The sequence below is a fragment of the Lepus europaeus genome, chromosome 21, assembly GCF_033115175.1.
Source record: "Lepus europaeus isolate LE1 chromosome 21, mLepTim1.pri, whole genome shotgun sequence".
NCBI classification, from domain to species: domain Eukaryota; kingdom Metazoa; phylum Chordata; class Mammalia; order Lagomorpha; family Leporidae; genus Lepus; species Lepus europaeus.
Genome location: NC_084847.1, coordinates 7970479 through 7989718, shown reverse-complemented (window position 1 = coordinate 7989718; position 19240 = coordinate 7970479). Strand labels below are relative to the sequence as shown.

General features: G+C 48.0%; 1 protein-coding gene across 1 annotated transcript in view; it reads left to right on the top strand.

Annotated features, from left to right (window-relative positions):
* The window catches only part of GRIN2A (glutamate ionotropic receptor NMDA type subunit 2A), a 389378-nt gene that overhangs the window by 348387 nt on the left and 21751 nt on the right, over positions 1 to 19240 (top strand). The window contains exon 11 of the mRNA XM_062180040.1: positions 5611 to 5798. Within this exon, the coding sequence (XP_062036024.1) occupies positions 5611 to 5798 (188 nt within the window). The remainder of the gene's footprint in view (positions 1 to 5610; positions 5799 to 19240) is intronic.

The window sequence follows — 19240 nt, the reverse complement described above, 5'->3', positions numbered from 1 at the left end:
TTACTTTGCTACTTTGTAAATTTGCAGGGATGAGGACCCACGTCCCCCTCTCATTCATAATTACTGTCGTTACTAATCGTCTGCGTGTCTCGAGGACTGCTGGTGACAGAGAGGGCGACAGCATCCAACAGCCCCCAAGATGCCTGGTGGGGGTGGGCAGAGGTGTATGTCGTGCCGTTGGCATAACAGGGCACGGGGTGGGGCTCCAGTTCTGTCTTCACTCTCGTGTTGGGGCGCTGAGGTGGTACATTCTCTAACACAGGTGTTGGAGAAGAGGGCTTGCTCCCCTGCAGGGAGTGCAGGCCGAGAGGTGTTGGCCCCGGTGTGCCTGGCAGGGGCTGTGCCCCCATCACAGGCAGACCCTCAGCTGTGGGCCTCCTCCTGCCCAGTGGGAGAAGCGCTGAGCTGGGAAGACAGAAGGAAGATGGTTTGAAAGGCAGAGGGTCCTTAGCACAGGCCCCAGGTCTCGGGTGACTGTTCAGTTCTGTAGCACTAGTCCAGCCTAACCTTCCGTTTCCGCTGTTGCAAACCCAACGCTGCCAGGTACCAGCAACTGCAGCTCAAACCCCCTGAATGTTTTTGGTCTATATGGGGCCTCAGTTTCAGGTGGCCTGTTTTTTTTTTTTTTTTTAACCCTTGACCTTCAACAAGAAATGACAGCCATCTGTGCCCGGATGCCTCCTGAAAAGAGAGGGTAGGATTCTCTACGGAGGTCACTCCAGATCCTTACTTGGCTGTGGGTGGGTTGGGAAAAGCCAGCTGAAGTGAGTTACCACCGAATCTCTTTACACTCTAGCGGCTCTGGTCTCGACCCCTTTATTCGTAACATTTGGTTTGATTTATAGCTCTAATCTCCAGTCTGAATTTCCGGAGTAATAGAGCTACCTCCATTTTTCCCTCCACGCTGATGGATAATGTGGTTCTAGTGATTGTGTGTGCAGCCTTCCTGCGGGTCCAAGTGCAGCCTTTGACACTTCACAGTACCTGCCGCATCCGCTTACGCTCTCAGTGCCTCTGTGATGGGGAGAGCCCATCACGGCACAGCTAGAGTGAATGACATGAGAGGATGCATATACACCGATCAGGCTGGGGTTTGTCACAGAAAATGTGTGAGCCTCCTTTGCGGTCCTCTCTGAATTCAGTTGAAGGCATCTGTGTGTGCTGTGCACTTGTGTGCCAGCCAGACACGCACACACACACACACACACACACTTGGCCACTATAACCCCAGTTTATTCCCAGCAGCCCTCCCAGGGCAGATACTGTCATGTCCACATGACAGAGAGAGAACTGAGGCCCAGAATCACAGGTACTTTGCCCCGAGTCCCTGGTCACAAAGCTCACTCCCTAGTGCACCCATGATTTAACATCTTTTTTCTTTTAAGCAACAGAAACAATTTTTTATTCAATAGAAAACAGATCAAAAGTAGACCTGCGTGGGTCAGAAGAACGAGAAGAGGCCTGCTGCCCCCGCCTTGGCCTTGCTGGGCACAGGATGCCTGGGGCTGTGCTGTCTGTGACAGCAGCCCTCAGCTCTGTGCCATCCTTTACCTTAGGATGTGAATTAATGATGTTACATTCACATAAAAACGGAGATCTCTGGCTGCACCGGCAACATTTTCAGGGCTCAGGATCCGTCTCAGAGGGTGCAAATGCAGCACACTTAGAACATTGGAGGAAGTTCTACTGCACGGTGCTGTCCTAGTGGGCTTTGTGGCACCGAGTGTGGAACCCCCAAAACCCTGTCTGCTCCTGGACAAAATAAAAATCACATCCATAATAATAATATTTTGTCCCTGCTGGACACTTGTGGTGCCCAATGGGACCAGGGATGTAAGATGCTGTGCACTATTCTGTGAAACCCCGTGAAGCCCTGGTGGCCTTACCCACACAGATAACCTGGTGCTGGTGCTGCACCCAGTGTTCAGCTCTCTAGACTGCTTGATGGGAGGGAGAAGCCAAGCTCCTGCGTTCCCATAGCTTTGTTCATGCGTTATCATCAGTTTGGTTCCGATGTGGCTCCAGGGCCTCTGGGGAGTGCAGGCCCATCTGTGACCCTCCTTGGCAGCGCCCCCTGAGAACGTGGCGCTGAGCCCAGCGGGGGCACCTGGAATGCAATTACTCTGTTCAGAACCAGCCGTGCCTTCTGCGGTTGTGCCCTCTCTGACTTGACAGCATCATGCTTTTTGTGAAAACTTTGCTCCTGTGGAAAAATTCCTTTTATTCTTTCTGCTCTTCCGGCTGTTTGTGGCTCAAGATTTGTCATGAAATATGGTGCTGATTTGCAGAAAAGCTGTGCCTGTCCATAAAATACCAATTTAAACCGCTGTTGGACAGCTTTCTTGGGGTTGCTAGACACAGGTTTAAATTTCTGTAGCAGCGATGCGTCCATGTGGGGTCAGTTATCACAGTGGAGAAAGGTTTCACCCTGTGGGTACCAGCAGATGGCCGTGACAGCTGAGTGCCTCTATGAGCAGGCATGTGAGTTTACATTTAGTTTTCTGAGGACTTGAATGAAATGAATGGGCAAGACTTAGAAAGTCTGCCTGAATCCAAAGGTCTCAGCATCTCCATGGCAACCTTGGAATACTAATGTTGCAAGCACCTCAGCGTCACTAAGAATGCAGTCGCCAACCATGGCGTCCAGTTGCCAGGAGCCCCCGTGTGATCCCAAGGCTCAGTTCCCCCACCCCAACCTTGATGGTCACAGAGGGTCACCGCTGGCTGACAGCACCACCCCACGGCTGCCTCATCTCACAGGTGAGGATCCAGGAATCCAAGAGGAAAAGTGACTTCCCTGAGGTCACAGCACCGCCCCAGCCTAGTCTAGCACTCGGATCCCTTCTGTCCAACACTCTGGGGTTCCTCTCCCCGCCATGCACACTCTGGTGACGTAAACAGGTTGCTGTTGGTTCTTGGGAGTGCTCCTGCCCGGTTTCCCCGGGGCCTCAGTACTGCTGGGTGCCCAGCAGGGCTGTTTCCCTTGGACTCGTCAGCTCTGGGCTACTGTCACTCTTAGCAATGCCCAGCTTTCTTCTGCTGCTGCTGCTCGGATGATCCCGTCCATTTTTACCACGCTTACAGCTTAGCACCAATCTCTGATCCTTTGGCCTTGGGATAAGAACATCCAAGGCTTCCTATGGGTGAGGTAAGTCCTACCGTTTTGCTCACCCTCTACCCATTAGAGATGCAAACAAAAAAGAAAATGAAAATGGAGAATGCTGCCGTAAAGCTTCCCAGGAGTTTCATTCCCACGGGGAGTCTTCAGCAGCTGTCTCTAGAAGGATGCGACGTTTTACACCCTCTCCCTGCCACTTTGATTTGTCTGTGCTTCACTGTTTTATGTTTCCTTGTTAACGAAAGAAAAAGCTATAAGGTTGAGAAAGTGTCAGGAAGTTGAGCAATCTTGATTCAGCTTTCCGACCTGTTTTAGGGTTGAGACATCCATCCCCGTGTTCCAGCCCCGTCAAATAACTTTTAGGTTTGGGAGCAGTGTGCATCCTCACTAATAGGGAACTAGGTGCTGAATGGCCACAGCCACAGCACCGAGGAGGTTGTGTGATGTGTGGCTTTTGGGGGTGCTGCTGGTGGGGGCACACAGATTTCTTGCCTGGTGGTTGGGTTCCTGATCTCGAACTGCATCGTGGTTTCAAAGATGTGTGTGTGTATCAAAGTTGATCAAGCACTTTACTGCGTTCAGGTTATACCTCTATGAGAATACATATATCAAAAGAGAAAAAAAAAAGTGCTGTCTATTAACATGCAAATACACTCTGTGTGAAAAGCAAGGAGAGAAAACAATAGAGGACATAGTTGGGGTGGTCTAATCAGTTATATCTAGGGGTTAAATCAAAGATTGGTAAACTGTAGTCTGTGAACTCAGCTGCTTTTGTAAATGTTTTGTTAGAGCCATGTTCATTTGTACATGTACTTATCATTTATGTATGCATTGTCTGTCGCTGCTTTGGAGCTGCCTGTTAGCTTCCTAGGGCGCCATCATAAAGCACCACACTGCGTGGCTTAAACAGCAACTTCCTGTCTTACATCGCTGGAGGCTGAAGCCCTGTGATCAAGGTGTCGGCAGGTGCCGTGCATGCTCCCTGTGCATTTCTCCCGGCCTCTCTCTCAGCTCCCCGCAGTGGCTAGACTTGCAGAGGTGCACCTGTAGACGTCACGTGGTGTTCTCGCTGTAGTGCATGCGTGTGCCGGATTTCTCCTTTTCATAAGCACACCAGTCACAGCGAGTGAGGGGCCCACTGTACTCCAAGGTGGCCTCGTCTTTACTAATGTCTGCGATAGCTGTGTCTGCACACACACAGTCTGAGGCACCTGGGGTTAGGATTTCAACTAGGGAATTTGGGGGGACATAATTCAGCCCATAGCACTCTACAATAGCAGGTTGAGTAGTTGCAACACAGACTGTAGGGCCCACTAAGCCACAACCATTTATTATCTTGTTTTTACAGAAAATCTTTGCCAACCCTTGGTGTGTGTGTGTGTGTGTACAGAAATATTTGAAGTATGTTGATAGAAGTTGCTTGTGAGTTACAGAATCATGGGTTATGGAATTTTATAGCCCATTAATTTTATTATAGATAAATAATTCTAAGTTTGATTGTCTAATAAATGTTTTTCTGTGCTATCCATTTGAGAAGTTATCACAGAACTAATTTTGGAATACAAAGGGTCTTCAGAAAGCTCGAAGAAGATGAATATTATGAAAAACTTTTTATGAGTTTCAAAATTCCTTTGCACTAAAATAAGCTTATCTTTTTTTTTTTTTTTAAATTTTTTGACAGGCAGAGTGGACAGTGAGAGAGAGAGACAGAGAGAAAGGTCTTCCTTTTTGCCGTTGGTTCACCCTCCAATGGCCGCCGCGGCCAGCGCACTGCGGCTGGCGCATCTCGCTGATCCGATGGCAGGAGCCAGGTGCTTCTCCTGGTCTCCCATGGGGTGCAGGGCCCAAAGACTTGGGCCATCCTCCGCTGCACTGCCGGGCCACAGCAGAGAGCTGGCCTGGAAGAGGGGCAACCGGGATAGAATCTGGTGCCCCGACCGGGACTAGAACCTGGTGTGCCGGCGCCGCAAGGCGGAGGATTAGCCTAGTGAGCCGCGGCGCCGGCCAATAAGCTTATCTTTTAATTCAACTTTTCCACAAACATTTTGGAGTATAAACACAGAGTCAACCTATTTCTCTGGGCAGGAAAGACGTCGTTCCTATGCCATCCCTATCTCCACCCCACACACCGCCGCTAGACTCTTCTGTCCTCCCTTAATGGCTTCTCCTGTTCCAGTGTTCACTTTCCTAAATAGGCCACCGTTCTCCGCGGCTGGGAGTGGTGAGGGCAAACACTTAGCGGATCAGCAAACTCCACTGTTTACCCACTTGGGTATATGGATTCTTCATGTTTTTATTTAGCTGCCTCTTGTACGCTGGAGAGAAAAAGGCTCTGGCTTTTATCTCCTCATTAAAAATAGATCCTTTTATGGCAAAGGGAGGCCGCGGCTTTGAGTCATCACCTCCAGCCAGAAACAAAGTGAGGCCTCGGGAGCTGGATCCCAAGATGGCCCCTGGCCACCCCCGTGACTCCTTGTCTCTTGTCATTTCAGGAAACTGGACGCTTTCATCTATGACGCAGCGGTCTTAAATTACAAGGCCGGGAGGGATGAAGGCTGCAAGCTGGTGACCATTGGGAGTGGGTACATCTTCGCCACCACTGGTTATGGAATTGCCCTCCAGAAGGGCTCTCCTTGGAAGAGACAGATTGACTTGGCTCTGCTCCAGTTTGTGGGTGATGGTAAGACCCCAGGGAACCCCTACTTTGGTGGGGGGGAACTTGCACCCTCTGTTTTTTAATCGGCTTTCCAGCTCACTAAGAGAACTGACATGGTAACATGGTTTTTTAGGATATTTACAATATGAACCAACTCTGGGTAGCTAAATTTAAAAAAGAAAATTCCCTTAATGATACAGAAATGTCACTCAGTGAATTTAGCAAAGAGTTGAATAAATGGGTTTAGAGAAAATCAAGAATCAGGTCAGTACAGGTACCTTAGCAGTGGGAATCCATTGATTGTCTCTTTCATGCAAGGGCTCCAGGTGGGAGAGGGGAGGTTTTGTTCCCCAGGAGACATTCTCAGTGCTCATGGACCAGCAGGCTGTTTGCTACTGGAACCTAGTGGGAAGAGGCCAGGGGTGAGGGATGCTGACACACATCCTCCAGTGCCCAGGCCAGCCCCCCATACCTCAACACCCCAAATGTTAGCAGTGCTGCAGTTGAGAAACCTTGCTCGATGTAGGTCATCACACCACTAGGTACCAGCAGGTCCTGCTCTCTAGTCTCTGCATTCTAACTTTCCAGTGCCCTGGGAGGATTTCCAGGAGCAGCTGGGGTCCAGGGCTCTTCTGACCCCATCGGGAGTAAGTGAGGAGGACAGCCGTGTTGTAGCGTCCTGCTGGTTACTGTTATCCTATGGAGGGGCACAGGAGAAGCAATCTCTAGTAAAGGGATGGCTGAACAGGGATCCCGTGGGTTTTCACTGCAGTTCACCCCTCCACTGTCCAACTTGCGAAAAGCCACCCAACCTCCTGGGGCTTGTGGTCTAATGCGATTGTGGCACTTAGGGAACTGTCCATCCTGTTGGGTCAACTGTATCTCCAGCAGCGTCTCCTTCTATCTGCCCTTCCCTGGGTTAGGTTCGTTAGAGACTTCAGAACTCTCTCCACAGCTGGAAGTTTCCTGATGTGGCCTTTAAAGTCCTGGTGTGACGCGAATGGCAGGTTGGTTTCCTTTTGCACTGCCAGTTCTGAGCTAGTAAAAGTCAAGTCTACGTAGATAGCACTGCGAATCTGCTCAATATGAGCAGGGTGCAAAAGCTCAGGGCACCGAGCAGTAGCCCCCATCCAAGAACAGGTGGAGGCTCTGTTCAGAGATGGTTATAGAATGTGCTATGCCTGGTGTGAGTTGAGAGAGGAAACCCTACTTGAGTGAAATGCGGTATTGAAATAGGCAGAGGTGAGTGCACACTGTCGAATAGAGTGGACTGCAGCTCCTCCTCCTCTCTCTACTCCCAGAATGAAGCCGTGGATTCTCACAGTACCATCTAAATGTGTTTTATGTTGATTCACAAATAAGAACATCTGAGTCCTTGCGTCCCCTGTAGGACATGTGCACCTTCCTCAGATCACTGGTCATGTTCTCTGCTGTGTCGTAGTGACTCGTGGCTGTGTCGGTCAGCTGTTGCTGTGAGATCCTACAGGCCCTCACAATAAGCCTGTATTTTGCTCAGGGGAGTGTGGGTTGAACGGAGAAGCTCTGTTTCAGGCTGGCATGGGTATGGTGGCTCTAATCCCTGCTGTAAGCCCAGTGATTCAGCTGCGTGGCCTTTGTTCCGTGTGTGTTTATTCTGGGTCTCAGGCCAAAGGGAAGCTCTTTTCTTAGCTGTCTTAGAGGCACAGCAGAAATACCTAACTACACATGCACATCTCAGGTCTCTGCTTTGTCTTGTTCCTGTCTGCTAAGAGCTTCCTGTCCAGAGCAGGTCAGAGGTGAAGCCCAAGGTCAATGGACTCTTACAAAAGAGATTTGGAATTGTATGGCAAGGGGTGTGGCCGCTGAGGGGACACGGAAGAATGGAATCAGTTGCTCCACTTACTTCAGGGTCACATAAGAACCCCTACCTGAGATGAGCTGCTCAGCAAGCAGGGGTCTTGCTTTTGGCAATAATCATCACAAAGCCGTGAACACAGCAGGCAAATAGGCTGAGTGAATGAATATGACAGGTCTTCAAAAAGTTCATGGAAAATGTGTATTGTGAAAATCATGCGCGGATTTCAGATTTTCCCTACCAAAATAAATGTATCTCTCTTTTCTAGAGATTTATTTTTATTTATTTGAAAGGCAAGGTCCCAGAAAGACAGAAAGAGAGAGATCTTCCATCCACTGGTTCACTTTCCAAATAACCACAATGACTAGGGCTAGAACAAACTGAAGCGAAGAACCAGGAGCTTCATCCAGGTCTCTCATATAAGTGCAGGGCCCAAGCACTTGGGCCATCTTCTGCTAGTTTCCCAGGTGCATTAGCAGGAAGCTGGATCAGCAGTGGAACAGCCAGGACTTGAACCCGCACCCCTATCAGATGCCAGCTTTGCAAGTGACAACTTACCCAGTACACCATAATGCAGGCCCCAAATTTATCTTTTAATTCCATCTTCCATGAACTTTATGAAGTCTCATCATACATGGATACATGAATGGTTGGTGTTGGGATGTCTTTGATTTGTTAGGGAACTTTTTAAGTTTTTTTTTTTTTTTATTTGTTTGTTTGAAAGGCAGAGTTAGAGAGAAAGAGCGTGAGTAGACTTCCATCTGCTGGTTCACTCCCCAAATGGCTGCAACAGCCAGGGCTGGGCCATGCCAAAGCCAGGAACTTCTTCCAGGTCTCCCATGTAGATGACAGGGGCCCAAAGACTTGGTCCATCTTCTGATGCTTTCCCTGGTGCATTAGCAAGGAGCTGCTTCGGAAGTGGGACAGTGGGGATGTGAACTGGTGCCAGAATCGAAGGTGGACGCTTTACCCACTGTGCTGCAATGCCAGCCCCTGTTAGGGAACTTTTAAACAATGATGAGAACCTGTAAGATAAGTGAGTTCTAAACCTAGTGCTATCTATCATTGTTGTCACTCTTTCAATACCTATTATGAAATAGCTGGCATATTTATGGGACATGATATGCCAGTTACCATACACATCACTACACACATTGCATGTTTTCTTCAATCTTCTTAACAACCTTATGAGGTTAGCGATTGCTCAACCCCAATTTACAGAGGCAGAAACCAAAGCTCAGAGGGCTCATGAGTCCTCTAGCTAGCGGGTACAAAATCTCCACGTTAAGTGCCTCACTCTGGAAGGGGATCAATTAGGTAAGGCTTCTGTTCCATTTAATTACATCAAATGCTTATCAGAATGACTGGCTGATTTAGATTTATAGATCCTTTAGGAAGGAATGATTTAGTGCATATCTGAACTCAATCTAATGTTCCACTTACATATACTTTTGTGAAAGGGGTAATCTTTCTTAGCCTTGATTTATCCATCTATGAATGGATACGTATATATTTATCTGTGAAACTTGAAGGTGAAATGGAAAAGTACATGTAAAGAGATTGTCTAGTGCAGCACCTGTAACATAAAAATAGCTCAGTAGATGTTAGCTATCACTATCATCACCTCCATCATCATCATCACCATCAAAATCACAAATGCCATCATCATTACTGTTGTCATCACTGTCAGAATCAACACCACCACCATCATCATCACCACCATAATCACCATCGTCACCATCATCATCACCACCATCATCACCACCATCACCATCATAACCACCACCATCATCACCATCACCATCATCATAATCACAAACACATCATCCTCATTACTATTACCATTACTGTTACCATCGTCACCACCAACACCATCATCACCACCATCACCACCATCATCACCACCACCATCACTTTCACCATCACCAGCATCACCACCATCACCTTCACCACCACCATCATAACCATCACCATCATAACCATCATCATCACCATCACCACCATCATAATCACAAACACATCATCCTCATTACTATTACCATTAATGTTACCATCATCACCACCACCACCATCATCATCACCACCATCACCACCTCCATCATCACCATCACCACCACCACTGTCATCACCACCATCATCACCATCACCATCATCATCATCATCAAAACCATTATAACCCCAAACACTATCATCTTCATCAGCATCACCACCACCACCACCACCATCATCACCTTCACCATCACCATCATAACTACAAGCACCTTCATCTTCATCACCATCAACATCACCACCATCACCAAAACCATTATAACCCCAAACACCATCATCTTCATCACCACCACCACCACCATCATCACCATCATCACCAAAACCATTCTAACCCTGCACACCATCAGCATCATCACCACCACTATGATCACCATCACTTTCATAATCACAAACTCCATCATCTTCATCACCATCCCCACCACCATCATCGTGTTTATCCTCATTGTCATCCTTCTCTCTCTCTCCACCTTATCATCATCATAACCATTATGGTCCATGTAGAACTCTGGTATTCAATACAGCTTATTTAGTAATGTATTGATGATAACACGGTCAAGTTAATAGTACAGAAACAACCCTTGTGGTACTGAACAGACAACATCCTCTTTGCTGCAAATAAAAATAAGAAGTAAATGCACTGAGATAAGCCAGAGGTTTGTTTCTTGTACTTAACAGAGCATCTCAGTTCTTACAGAGACTTTCTGTCCTGGCTCATTGCCTTCCTGGTCAGACTGTCAGGGCTGGGCAGTGTGTCTTCTCAGCTTCAGCGTTAGAGGCCATCTGGAGGCAAAGACACGAGAGAGAAAATGATGTTGCTCCAGGGGGCGTCTTAGGATAATCTTCCCGGAAAGCCATGTCCAATTCTGAATGTCTGTCTAGGAGTAAATACATGAATTAGCACAGCTGCATAAATATTTCACTTATCTTACGCAGCTTCAGCAGGATTAATTATGCTCCAAAATTAGCCCCGTGAAGAGCACAGTGCGGAGCAGCACCTAATTATTATGCATCCTTTAGAATGGAGTGTTTATCTCTTGTTATGGAGTATCTTCAGTGGACGATTATGGGTCTAATGAGTGTCAAAAGTATAAAAAAAAAAAAAAGAAACTTCCTAATGAGCTGTGTAAATATAACCTTTGAGTGCAGTGTTTGATTATCGGAGGGAAACCTCTTACATGAAGCCCTCCAGGCATTTCCCTAGGAAACAGGCTACTGATCTACTCCATGGGACCTCTGGCTCTCGGTAGATGAGTGACAATGGTCACGAGTACCTGTCAGCATAGACTGGCATCACTACCCAGCATGCACAGAGAAACAGACACTTTCCTAGGCACATAGAGGATTCTGCTTGTTCTTTCCTGCCAAGGACTAACAGTCCAGTCAGTTGACAGTATATAAACTTAAGTGTCTAATCATAAAGTAGAAACGAGTATATAATAATCCACATATATATGAATCCCTGTATATCTATACACATGTGTATGATCTAATTTAGGTGTCTTGGTAGTGGTCAAGGAAAAAGACAAATTTACTTCAAAAAGCTCACAGAGCACAGAATTAAAAACTGTTTATTTTGGTACACTTTTTGAAATCGAGGCATCATTTTCTCATAAGGCATATTTTCCATGAGCTTTCTGAAGACCTTATACATGAATTTCATATTTTTATTGTACTGAAACTTACCTTTGAATGCCCATCTTCCAAGAACATTTCCAGTTATCCTCATGAGACATGCTGGATTTTTTTTTTTTTTTAAGTGGGAAATGAAAGGACAGAATGACTAATAAATGCTGTGCTGTGAGGTTTACATAAGGATGGTGCCAGCCGGAGCTCACAGAGGCCTTAGCCATTTATCCACCCAGAAACCAGCAAGTCTCTGTTGAGTCTCTGCTATCTTCTGGAACCTCCAAGATGACGCTGGAATAAGAGCAAAGCCTGGGACTCCAAGAGGGGCGTTTGTGGCTTCCAAGTGGAAGTGAGCAAGGGATGTCTTTGTCTGGTGGATTTTGTGATTTGTTTTTAAAGATTTTATTTATTTATTTATTTGAGAGGTAGAGTTACAGACAGAGAGAGAGAGACAGAGAGAAAGGTCTTCCATCCTCTGGTTCACTCCCCAAATGGCCGCAACGGCAGGAGCTGCACCGATCTGAAGCCAGGAGCCAGGTGCTTCTTCCTGGTCTCCCACACGGGTGCAGGGGCCCAAGCACTTGGGCCATCCTCTGCTGCTATCCCAGGCCATAGTACTGGAGCCCATATGGAATGCTGGTGCCGCAGGCAGAGGACTAACCCAGTGCGCCACAGCACCGGCCCCTGGATTTTGTGATTTTTAACGTGATTTGGGGTTTTGAAGATCCAGAAGGAAGATCTGAGGTCAGGACCCTTCTGATGTGTAGGGACTGGTAAAATATTCCACGTCCGTGGACCGTTACTGCACAGTCACGTTCAGAAGCAAGTGATGCTGGGACCAGGAAGCAGACAGCTGTCTTTGAGCCCTCCCCTCTGTCCTGGTACCATGGCTCATACATCACACGTGACACCCTGTCACTCCTCAGATAACACTCTGGCCTGGATCTTGTCTCCATGGGCAGAGCAGGAAAGTCAGGCTCCATCAGGCAGAGGGAGCCACAGCAGCATCTCTCAAACTTCAGCATGAACAGGGATCACCTGGGGATCTTGTTAACACAGTGGCTCTGTTTCAGGAGTCTGTGGTGCAGCACGAGACTACATCTCTACAACCTCACCAGTGATGCTGGTGCAGCCAGTCTACAGGCAACACACACGTTGTACGCATTGATCAATGTAGAAGTTGAACTAAAGGCATCTGGGGGCACTGCTGCTCATCTTTCCCTTAAAACCACTCTGCAGGCATCGTCTTTCCATGACACCAGCCTGGCCACAGGGAACCAGGTTGCATTAGTACACAGAGGAAAATGAAACTTACAGCTGATGGAACCTGGGTGAGGATTTAAACTCCAGAGTGCAGTACTTGTCCCTACTGTCTAGCCTGAGACTACTGAACAAATGAAATCAAATGCACATATTTGTCAGACACTTACACCTTAGATTTATGCTTATATAGTCCATTGAATTTTGAAAACATAACCACCACATGAAACGTTTAAGGGATAGGTACATATCGCTTGCATCAGTATTATTTTAATAGGGTGACCAACTTAAGCCATTTTGCGGAGTCTCTCAGTCTTAAAACTAGTGGGCCGGTGTCGTGGCTCACTTGGCTAATCCTCCGCCTGTGGCGCCGGAATCCCATATGGGTGCTGGATTCTGTCCCAGTTGCTCCTCTTCCAGTCCAGCTCTCTGCTGTGGCCCAGGAAGGTAGTGGAGGATGGCCCAAGTGCTTCAGCCCCTGCACCTGCATGGGAGACCAGGAGAAGCACCTGGCTCCTGGCTTCGGATCAGCACAGCGCTGACCATAATGGCCATTTGTGGGGTGAACCAATGGAAGGAAGACCTTTCTCTCTGTCTCTCTCTCTCACTGTCTAACTCTGCCTATCAAATAAGCAAAAAAATAATAATAAATAAAAAACTAGTTAGTAATGCCAGTGCTATCACACTTGGGCACATATGATAAGTATCACGTTTGAAATATTTGAAAGATACCATATGTGAGCGTTCACTTGGTTGGCTAGGAACACTGGGTCCCCATCATCCCTTTTGTATTGCAACTTTGCCCACTGTTGTTTTACCTCCCATCCGGGTTGTTGATGGATTGGAGGGGGCCAGTGAGTTCACAGCTTCAGAAAGCTCTACCCCCAAGTCCCAGCGCCCTCAGGTCTCGGAGTGAGGCACTGCTGGAGGGGATTCAACATGGAGGCCCACACTCTGCCTCTCAGTGGATCACTGTCGACCGCTTGGTTCCTCTGTTCATTGGCTGTTCTTCCAGGTTGACTTTTGATGGTGAGGGACCACCTGCTGCCAAGCTGGAGTAGAGAGCGTATTTGCGTGATTACAGGAGTTCCTTGTGTATCTAATTAGGATTTTCACAAATTGCTCTGGGCCACTGGATGAGTTGCTAATATTCTCAGCACTGCCCTTGTCTAACTTCCCAGCTTAATATCTCTGGGCGGATGTCTACATCTAAGGGGGAGCTGGATGCCTCCCCCGACCCCCACGCTCCCGCAGCCTGGGGACGAGGACCACACTTGCCCCCAGTCTGAGGGCAGCACTGCCCTGGGAGACCCTCACAGGCTGTCTTCTCAGGGTTGTTTAGAAGTGGTCCAGCAGTGTAGTTGAGGAAGTCCCAGCCCATTTACCTGCAGCATCGGCAAGTCCAGCTCTCGAATCTGTCAGGCAAGATTGGGTTTTGCTGCAGTCCCACTGAAACATGCAGCTCCTCCCTTCTTGAGTTCCAACTCCATCCTTTGCTTTGACATCTGACCGACCTTTTGGCCCATGTGCCACTTCCAAGTGTCTGTAATAAGTAAGGGGAGAGTGACCAGCAGTTGTACTGTGGGTGCCCCGAAATTAGCAATGAGAGGGTGAAGTGTGTGCCTCCTTCTGTTGGTTGTGATAAAAAGGGCAAAAGTGTTTTCTTCAAGGTTTGGAAATCCAGCCACTGCCTGTCTCTGAAAATAAAGTTTTTTTTTTTTTCCACAGGCAGAGTGGACAGTGAGAGAGAGAGACAGAGAGAAAGGTCTTCCTTTTTGCCTCCAATGGCCGCCGCGGTAGGCGCGCTGCAGCCGGCGCACCGTGCTGATCCGATGGCAGGAGCCAGGTGCTTATCCTGGTCTCCCATGGGGTGCAGGGCCCAAGCACTTGGGCCATCCTCCACTGCACTCCCTGGCCACAGCAGAGAGCTGGCCTGGAAGAGGGGCAACCGGGACAGGATCGGTGCCCCGACTGGGACTAGAACCCGGTGTGCCGGCACCGCAAGGCAGAGGATTAGCCTATTGAGCCACGGCGCCGGCTGAAAATAAAGTTTTATTGCAGCACAGTCACGTGGAGAATAGAAAGGAAAAAAAAAGGAAGACGAGAAAGGATGGTGAAGAAGAAGGGAAAAGAACAGGGTCAGATGGAAAGGGAAGAGCAGAGAGAGAGGAGGAGACAGGGTAGAAGAGCATGGGAGAGGAGAGAGTAGAGAGGGACATTTGAGAAGTGACCAGTTCAGGCCCCAGCAGGCTGGGCTGCTGTTGTCCAGGTGGCCCATTGACCATGTGGCAAGGGAGAGCACAAGTCACAGAGCTGTCCGCTGCCTGATGTTGGCTGCAGGGTGGTCTGAGGCATGGACCATGGGTGCCTGGGAGATGCCTGATCTGTCTCCTGCTGGCTTCACCTGCTGCCCAGTCTCCCTGGCGTGGGCCATCCTCAGGTGACTCAGTGACACCTTCTTGCAACTGGCAGCCTCAGCCCATTTAAAGAGATAAACACAAGATTAGGATTAGGGGTGGGAAGGGTGTGGCTAGGGATGAGGTGGCGCTGAGAACCCCCTTGGAGAGGGTGGAGCAGTTTTCCAGTCACTAAGGGGAAGTAGAGCTCCCTGGCTACTGTTACTATTGTATCAACATCTGTAGGAATAAGTATATACTTCCAGGGGGTAAGGATATGTCCCAAAGTCATCTCTCTTTATAGGGATTCATTTCATTTCGCCCTCACAGTGACAGACTGTATGAGTTAGGATTATTAATTGCTATTACGGGTGAGAAAACTGATTAGCAGGTTAAATAAGGTGCAGACGATCACTCAGCCACTGAGTGGCAGATCAGGACCTCTGTAAGAGGGCTTCCGGGACTTCGCTTTAGCTGTTGTGTGGTGTTGCTCTGGGTCAGCTGCTAGGACCCTCACAGGAGCCTATAAGGCCAGTGTTCCCATCCGGAAACAGGCAAAGCTGGGGTTTAAACACAGATGTCTCGCATCCGGGATTCAGCGTTCCTCCTTTGTACACAGGGAGCAGCATTGTCCCTCTGCAAATAATGTTGGGGAAAAAATACCTCGGTGACAGAGGTCGAAGACGGGAACGTGACCTCCCCTTTGCTCCATTTCCCTGTGGTGGAGGAGACTTGTCCATGCCTCAGGCCCCGGCACCATGGGAACATACTCAGCCTCATTTCTGAGACCATTCAACCCTGGCAGTTTGGGGGAAAACTCAGGCCTGAGACGGAATGAAACAGGGACAGGATGTAAGTCAGAGGAGCGAGCCGTTTGGCCCTGATACAGCCCTGTGGAGCAGCCTGGGCAGGTCCACAAACACCCATCTCGCTCGCCGGAAGTGCTTGTTCCCCACAGAGCTCCTTGGAGCTGCTTCAGCCCCGGTGTTTCAGAAGGTTACTATTCCTTGCTAACCACGTTTTCATCAAATGGAGGCTGCAGGGACAGCAGTCACAGTTAGGGCTTTGCTAGGCTACCCTGTAGACCAAGAACTTTCTAATCAAGTTAGCCAGGACTGGGTGCTGTGGACACAGGGGCCCTCGATCTCACTCACCCATTTGGCCCCAGATTCGTTCTGATCATTCATTCCACAAAGAACAGCCGAGCCTCTTCTGACCTCTGGGCAGTGGGAAATGACAATGGATACGCACTCCTGGTCTGTTGCCCTTACGTAGGAACCTACTTTGGACATTTTCTGTCTGGTAGGATCATTTGGGGAGTCTGCTGAAAACACAGGTACCTACACTTCATTCTCCCTCCCAGGACATTTTTAACAGGAAGATTTTAAAAATCGTGCTTTAGCAAACAGTATTTCGCATTTAGAAACATGTTATTCTCTGATGGACAGATGCTGGGCGCAGATGTCAGCGGCTAACAGATCACTCTGCTGGAGTCGATGATGTCGGATTTTTCCCTTTATTTTATTCTTCTCCTTCTCTCAGGGCTCCTAATTGGGGTTGTGCAGAGACCTTGGCGATTGTGAAGACCCGAGGAGTAGGTGGTGGTGAACTTCTAAGGGTCAGCCTCACAGCAACTACAATAGGGAACACAGCAGATAGGAAGGTAGACTGTGAATGGGAGAAGCAGTCAGATAGGCTTTCTCATTCAGAAAGGATCAAAATAGACATGAAAGTCTTTATTGCTTCCCCAGATTTCACTTTCATTTATTGACTATAATAACGGTGTTAAAAATAAAACAGGCAAGACGAGAAGCTCTGTGTTCGGTCAGGGACTGAGCCAGCGCTTCTATTGATTAACTCAGATCTGGAACCAGGTTTGCACTGGATGGATCTTCTGATTCCTTCCACATGCAGATGTGGCCCCTCCTGAAATTGCCAGAGAAGAGCATCCAAGGGCTGTTATCAAAGAGTAGTTGAGGCTGGCACCACAGCTCAATAGGCTAATCCTCTACCTGCAGCGCCAGCACACCAGGTTCTAGTCTCGGTCAGGGCACCGGATTCTGTCCTGGTTGCCCCTCTTCCAGTCCAGCTCTCTGCTGTGGCCCGGGAGTGCAGTGGAGGATGGCCCAGGTCCTTAGGCCCTGCACCTGCATGGGAGACCAGGAGAAACACCTGGCTGCTGGCTTTGGATCAGCACAGTGCGCTGGCAGCAGCACGCCGGCCGCAGTGGCCATTGGAGGGTGAACCAACGGCAAAGGAAGACCTTTCTCCCTGTCTCTCTCTCACTGTCCACTCTGCCTGTCAAAAAAAAAAAGAGTACTTGACTGAATCTAAGTTTTTAGTATGAATTTCAACATTGCTCCCACTCTGTTGGATGGCTTTTTCTTTTTCTGTTTTTAAATATATTTATTTGAAAGGCAGAGTGACGTGGAGTGGTGGGGGCGCAGGGGAAGAAGGAGGAAGGGAGAGAGAGAGAGATCTACCATCTGCTGGCTCATTCTCTAAATGCCTGCTAACAGTCAGGGCTGAACCATGCCAAAGCCAGTAGCCAGGAGGTTCCTTTGGGTCTCCCCTGTGGGTGGCTAGGGCCCGAGTGTTTGGGCCATCATCTGCTGTTTTCCAGGCACACCAGCAGGGAATTGGATCAGAAGCAGAGTAGCCGGGACCCCACCCAGCACTGTGATATGGGATGCCAGCGTTACAAGCTGTAGCTGACCCCACTGCACCAGAACACCAGCCCCGTGGATAGAGTTTTCAAGCACACAGACCTCATTTATGCACAAAAGCATTTAGAAATGAAATACACTCAAACGAAGGTGCTGATTGGTGACCATTTGGATGTCCCAGCAACAAAGTGACTTTGAGCCTCCCACACATGACAAGCTGTGTCCAGGGCAAGGTATTCATTTGGAAATGCAATGTTTTCAAAGAAGAAATGTGCCAATCCCAAGCATAGATCAGCAAGAAAGGGCTTAACTGCCTTTTCTTTGGCCTGTGACCAGATGGTACCATAACAATCAGACCTGGTTATCTCCCTCCTAATTCTAACTAGAGACATATTTGGAATAATAATGGAACCGGGCTGAAGAAATAGATAACATCCATAAATATCCTGAAGAGCCATCGACTCTCCCTCCGAGGGAAAGCTATGAGGCTTTTCTTTCCTGTTAAGTTCCCGGCAAATTTCCCAACAGGCCCAGTGAGATCCAGAGCCAGTGATTATTATCCGTCTGACACAGGCTTAGAACAAGGTCAGTGGTGCCACGCCGAGGCCTGAGGAGAGTGAATCGCTCAAACTAGGGAAAGTCAGGGCCATCAAACAGGAAATCAGACATGAGGAATGGCTCGCTGCTAAGTCAAACGCTGGCGTCACTGTGCCCGGTGCAAGAGTTATGGGATGGATAAACAGTGGCCTGAAAGCCCTCTCCATCTACAGTTTCAAGTGTTGTCATTTGGAAATGCTGTCTATGAGAAACTTCATGGGAAAAGTAGAGTTGACAGTGATGTGCCTTCTCCATTGAGTTTTTGAAGGCCTTTTGTGTGTGTGTGTGTGTGTGTGTGTGCGTGCGCTTGTAATCACCCAAATCTATCACCTTGCCACAGCTGTTTTCAATGTGTACATTGCTTCCTGTTCCCTGTCACTTGCAGACATATTTCTTTAAGTCATCATAATCATTGGTTATGTAACAACACACTTTTATATTCTGCTTTCACGTATCATTATATTATATTAAACGTTTTTATGTTGCTACATTATCTGCTCCTCACAATTATTTTAATTTTTGCATAAAATTGTCATCATCGTTATTAAGCCAGAAATCATTATATTATTTTCCTAATGATAAACATTTTCAATTTTATGCTGGTACATTTAGGCCAGCAGTTAAGACACTGGAGGAGGCACTTTCCATCTGAGTGCCTAGATTTGATGTGTGGCTCCAACTCATGGCTCTGGTTTCCGGTGCAGACCCTGGGAGGTAGTGTTGACAGCCCAGTTATCTGGGTTCCTGCTACCCTTGTGGGAGACCTGGGTTGAGAGGTGTGGGTCCAATACTGGCTCTTTTTGTCTCTCTGTATTCAAATAAAAGAACTAGCGTAGATGGAAGGAACATCTTCTTTTTTATTGGAACTGTCTATATTGTAGATTTTGAAGGATTGGCGATTATAAACAACTCTAGGAATCTAACGCCCGAAAAGTTTGTTCATATCTATAATAACTGCTAATAATAAATTAATGTATAATTTTATAACAGCCTGTAAGCATTGAGCACTACTGTTCTTCTTCTCTGCTTTTTTTTTTT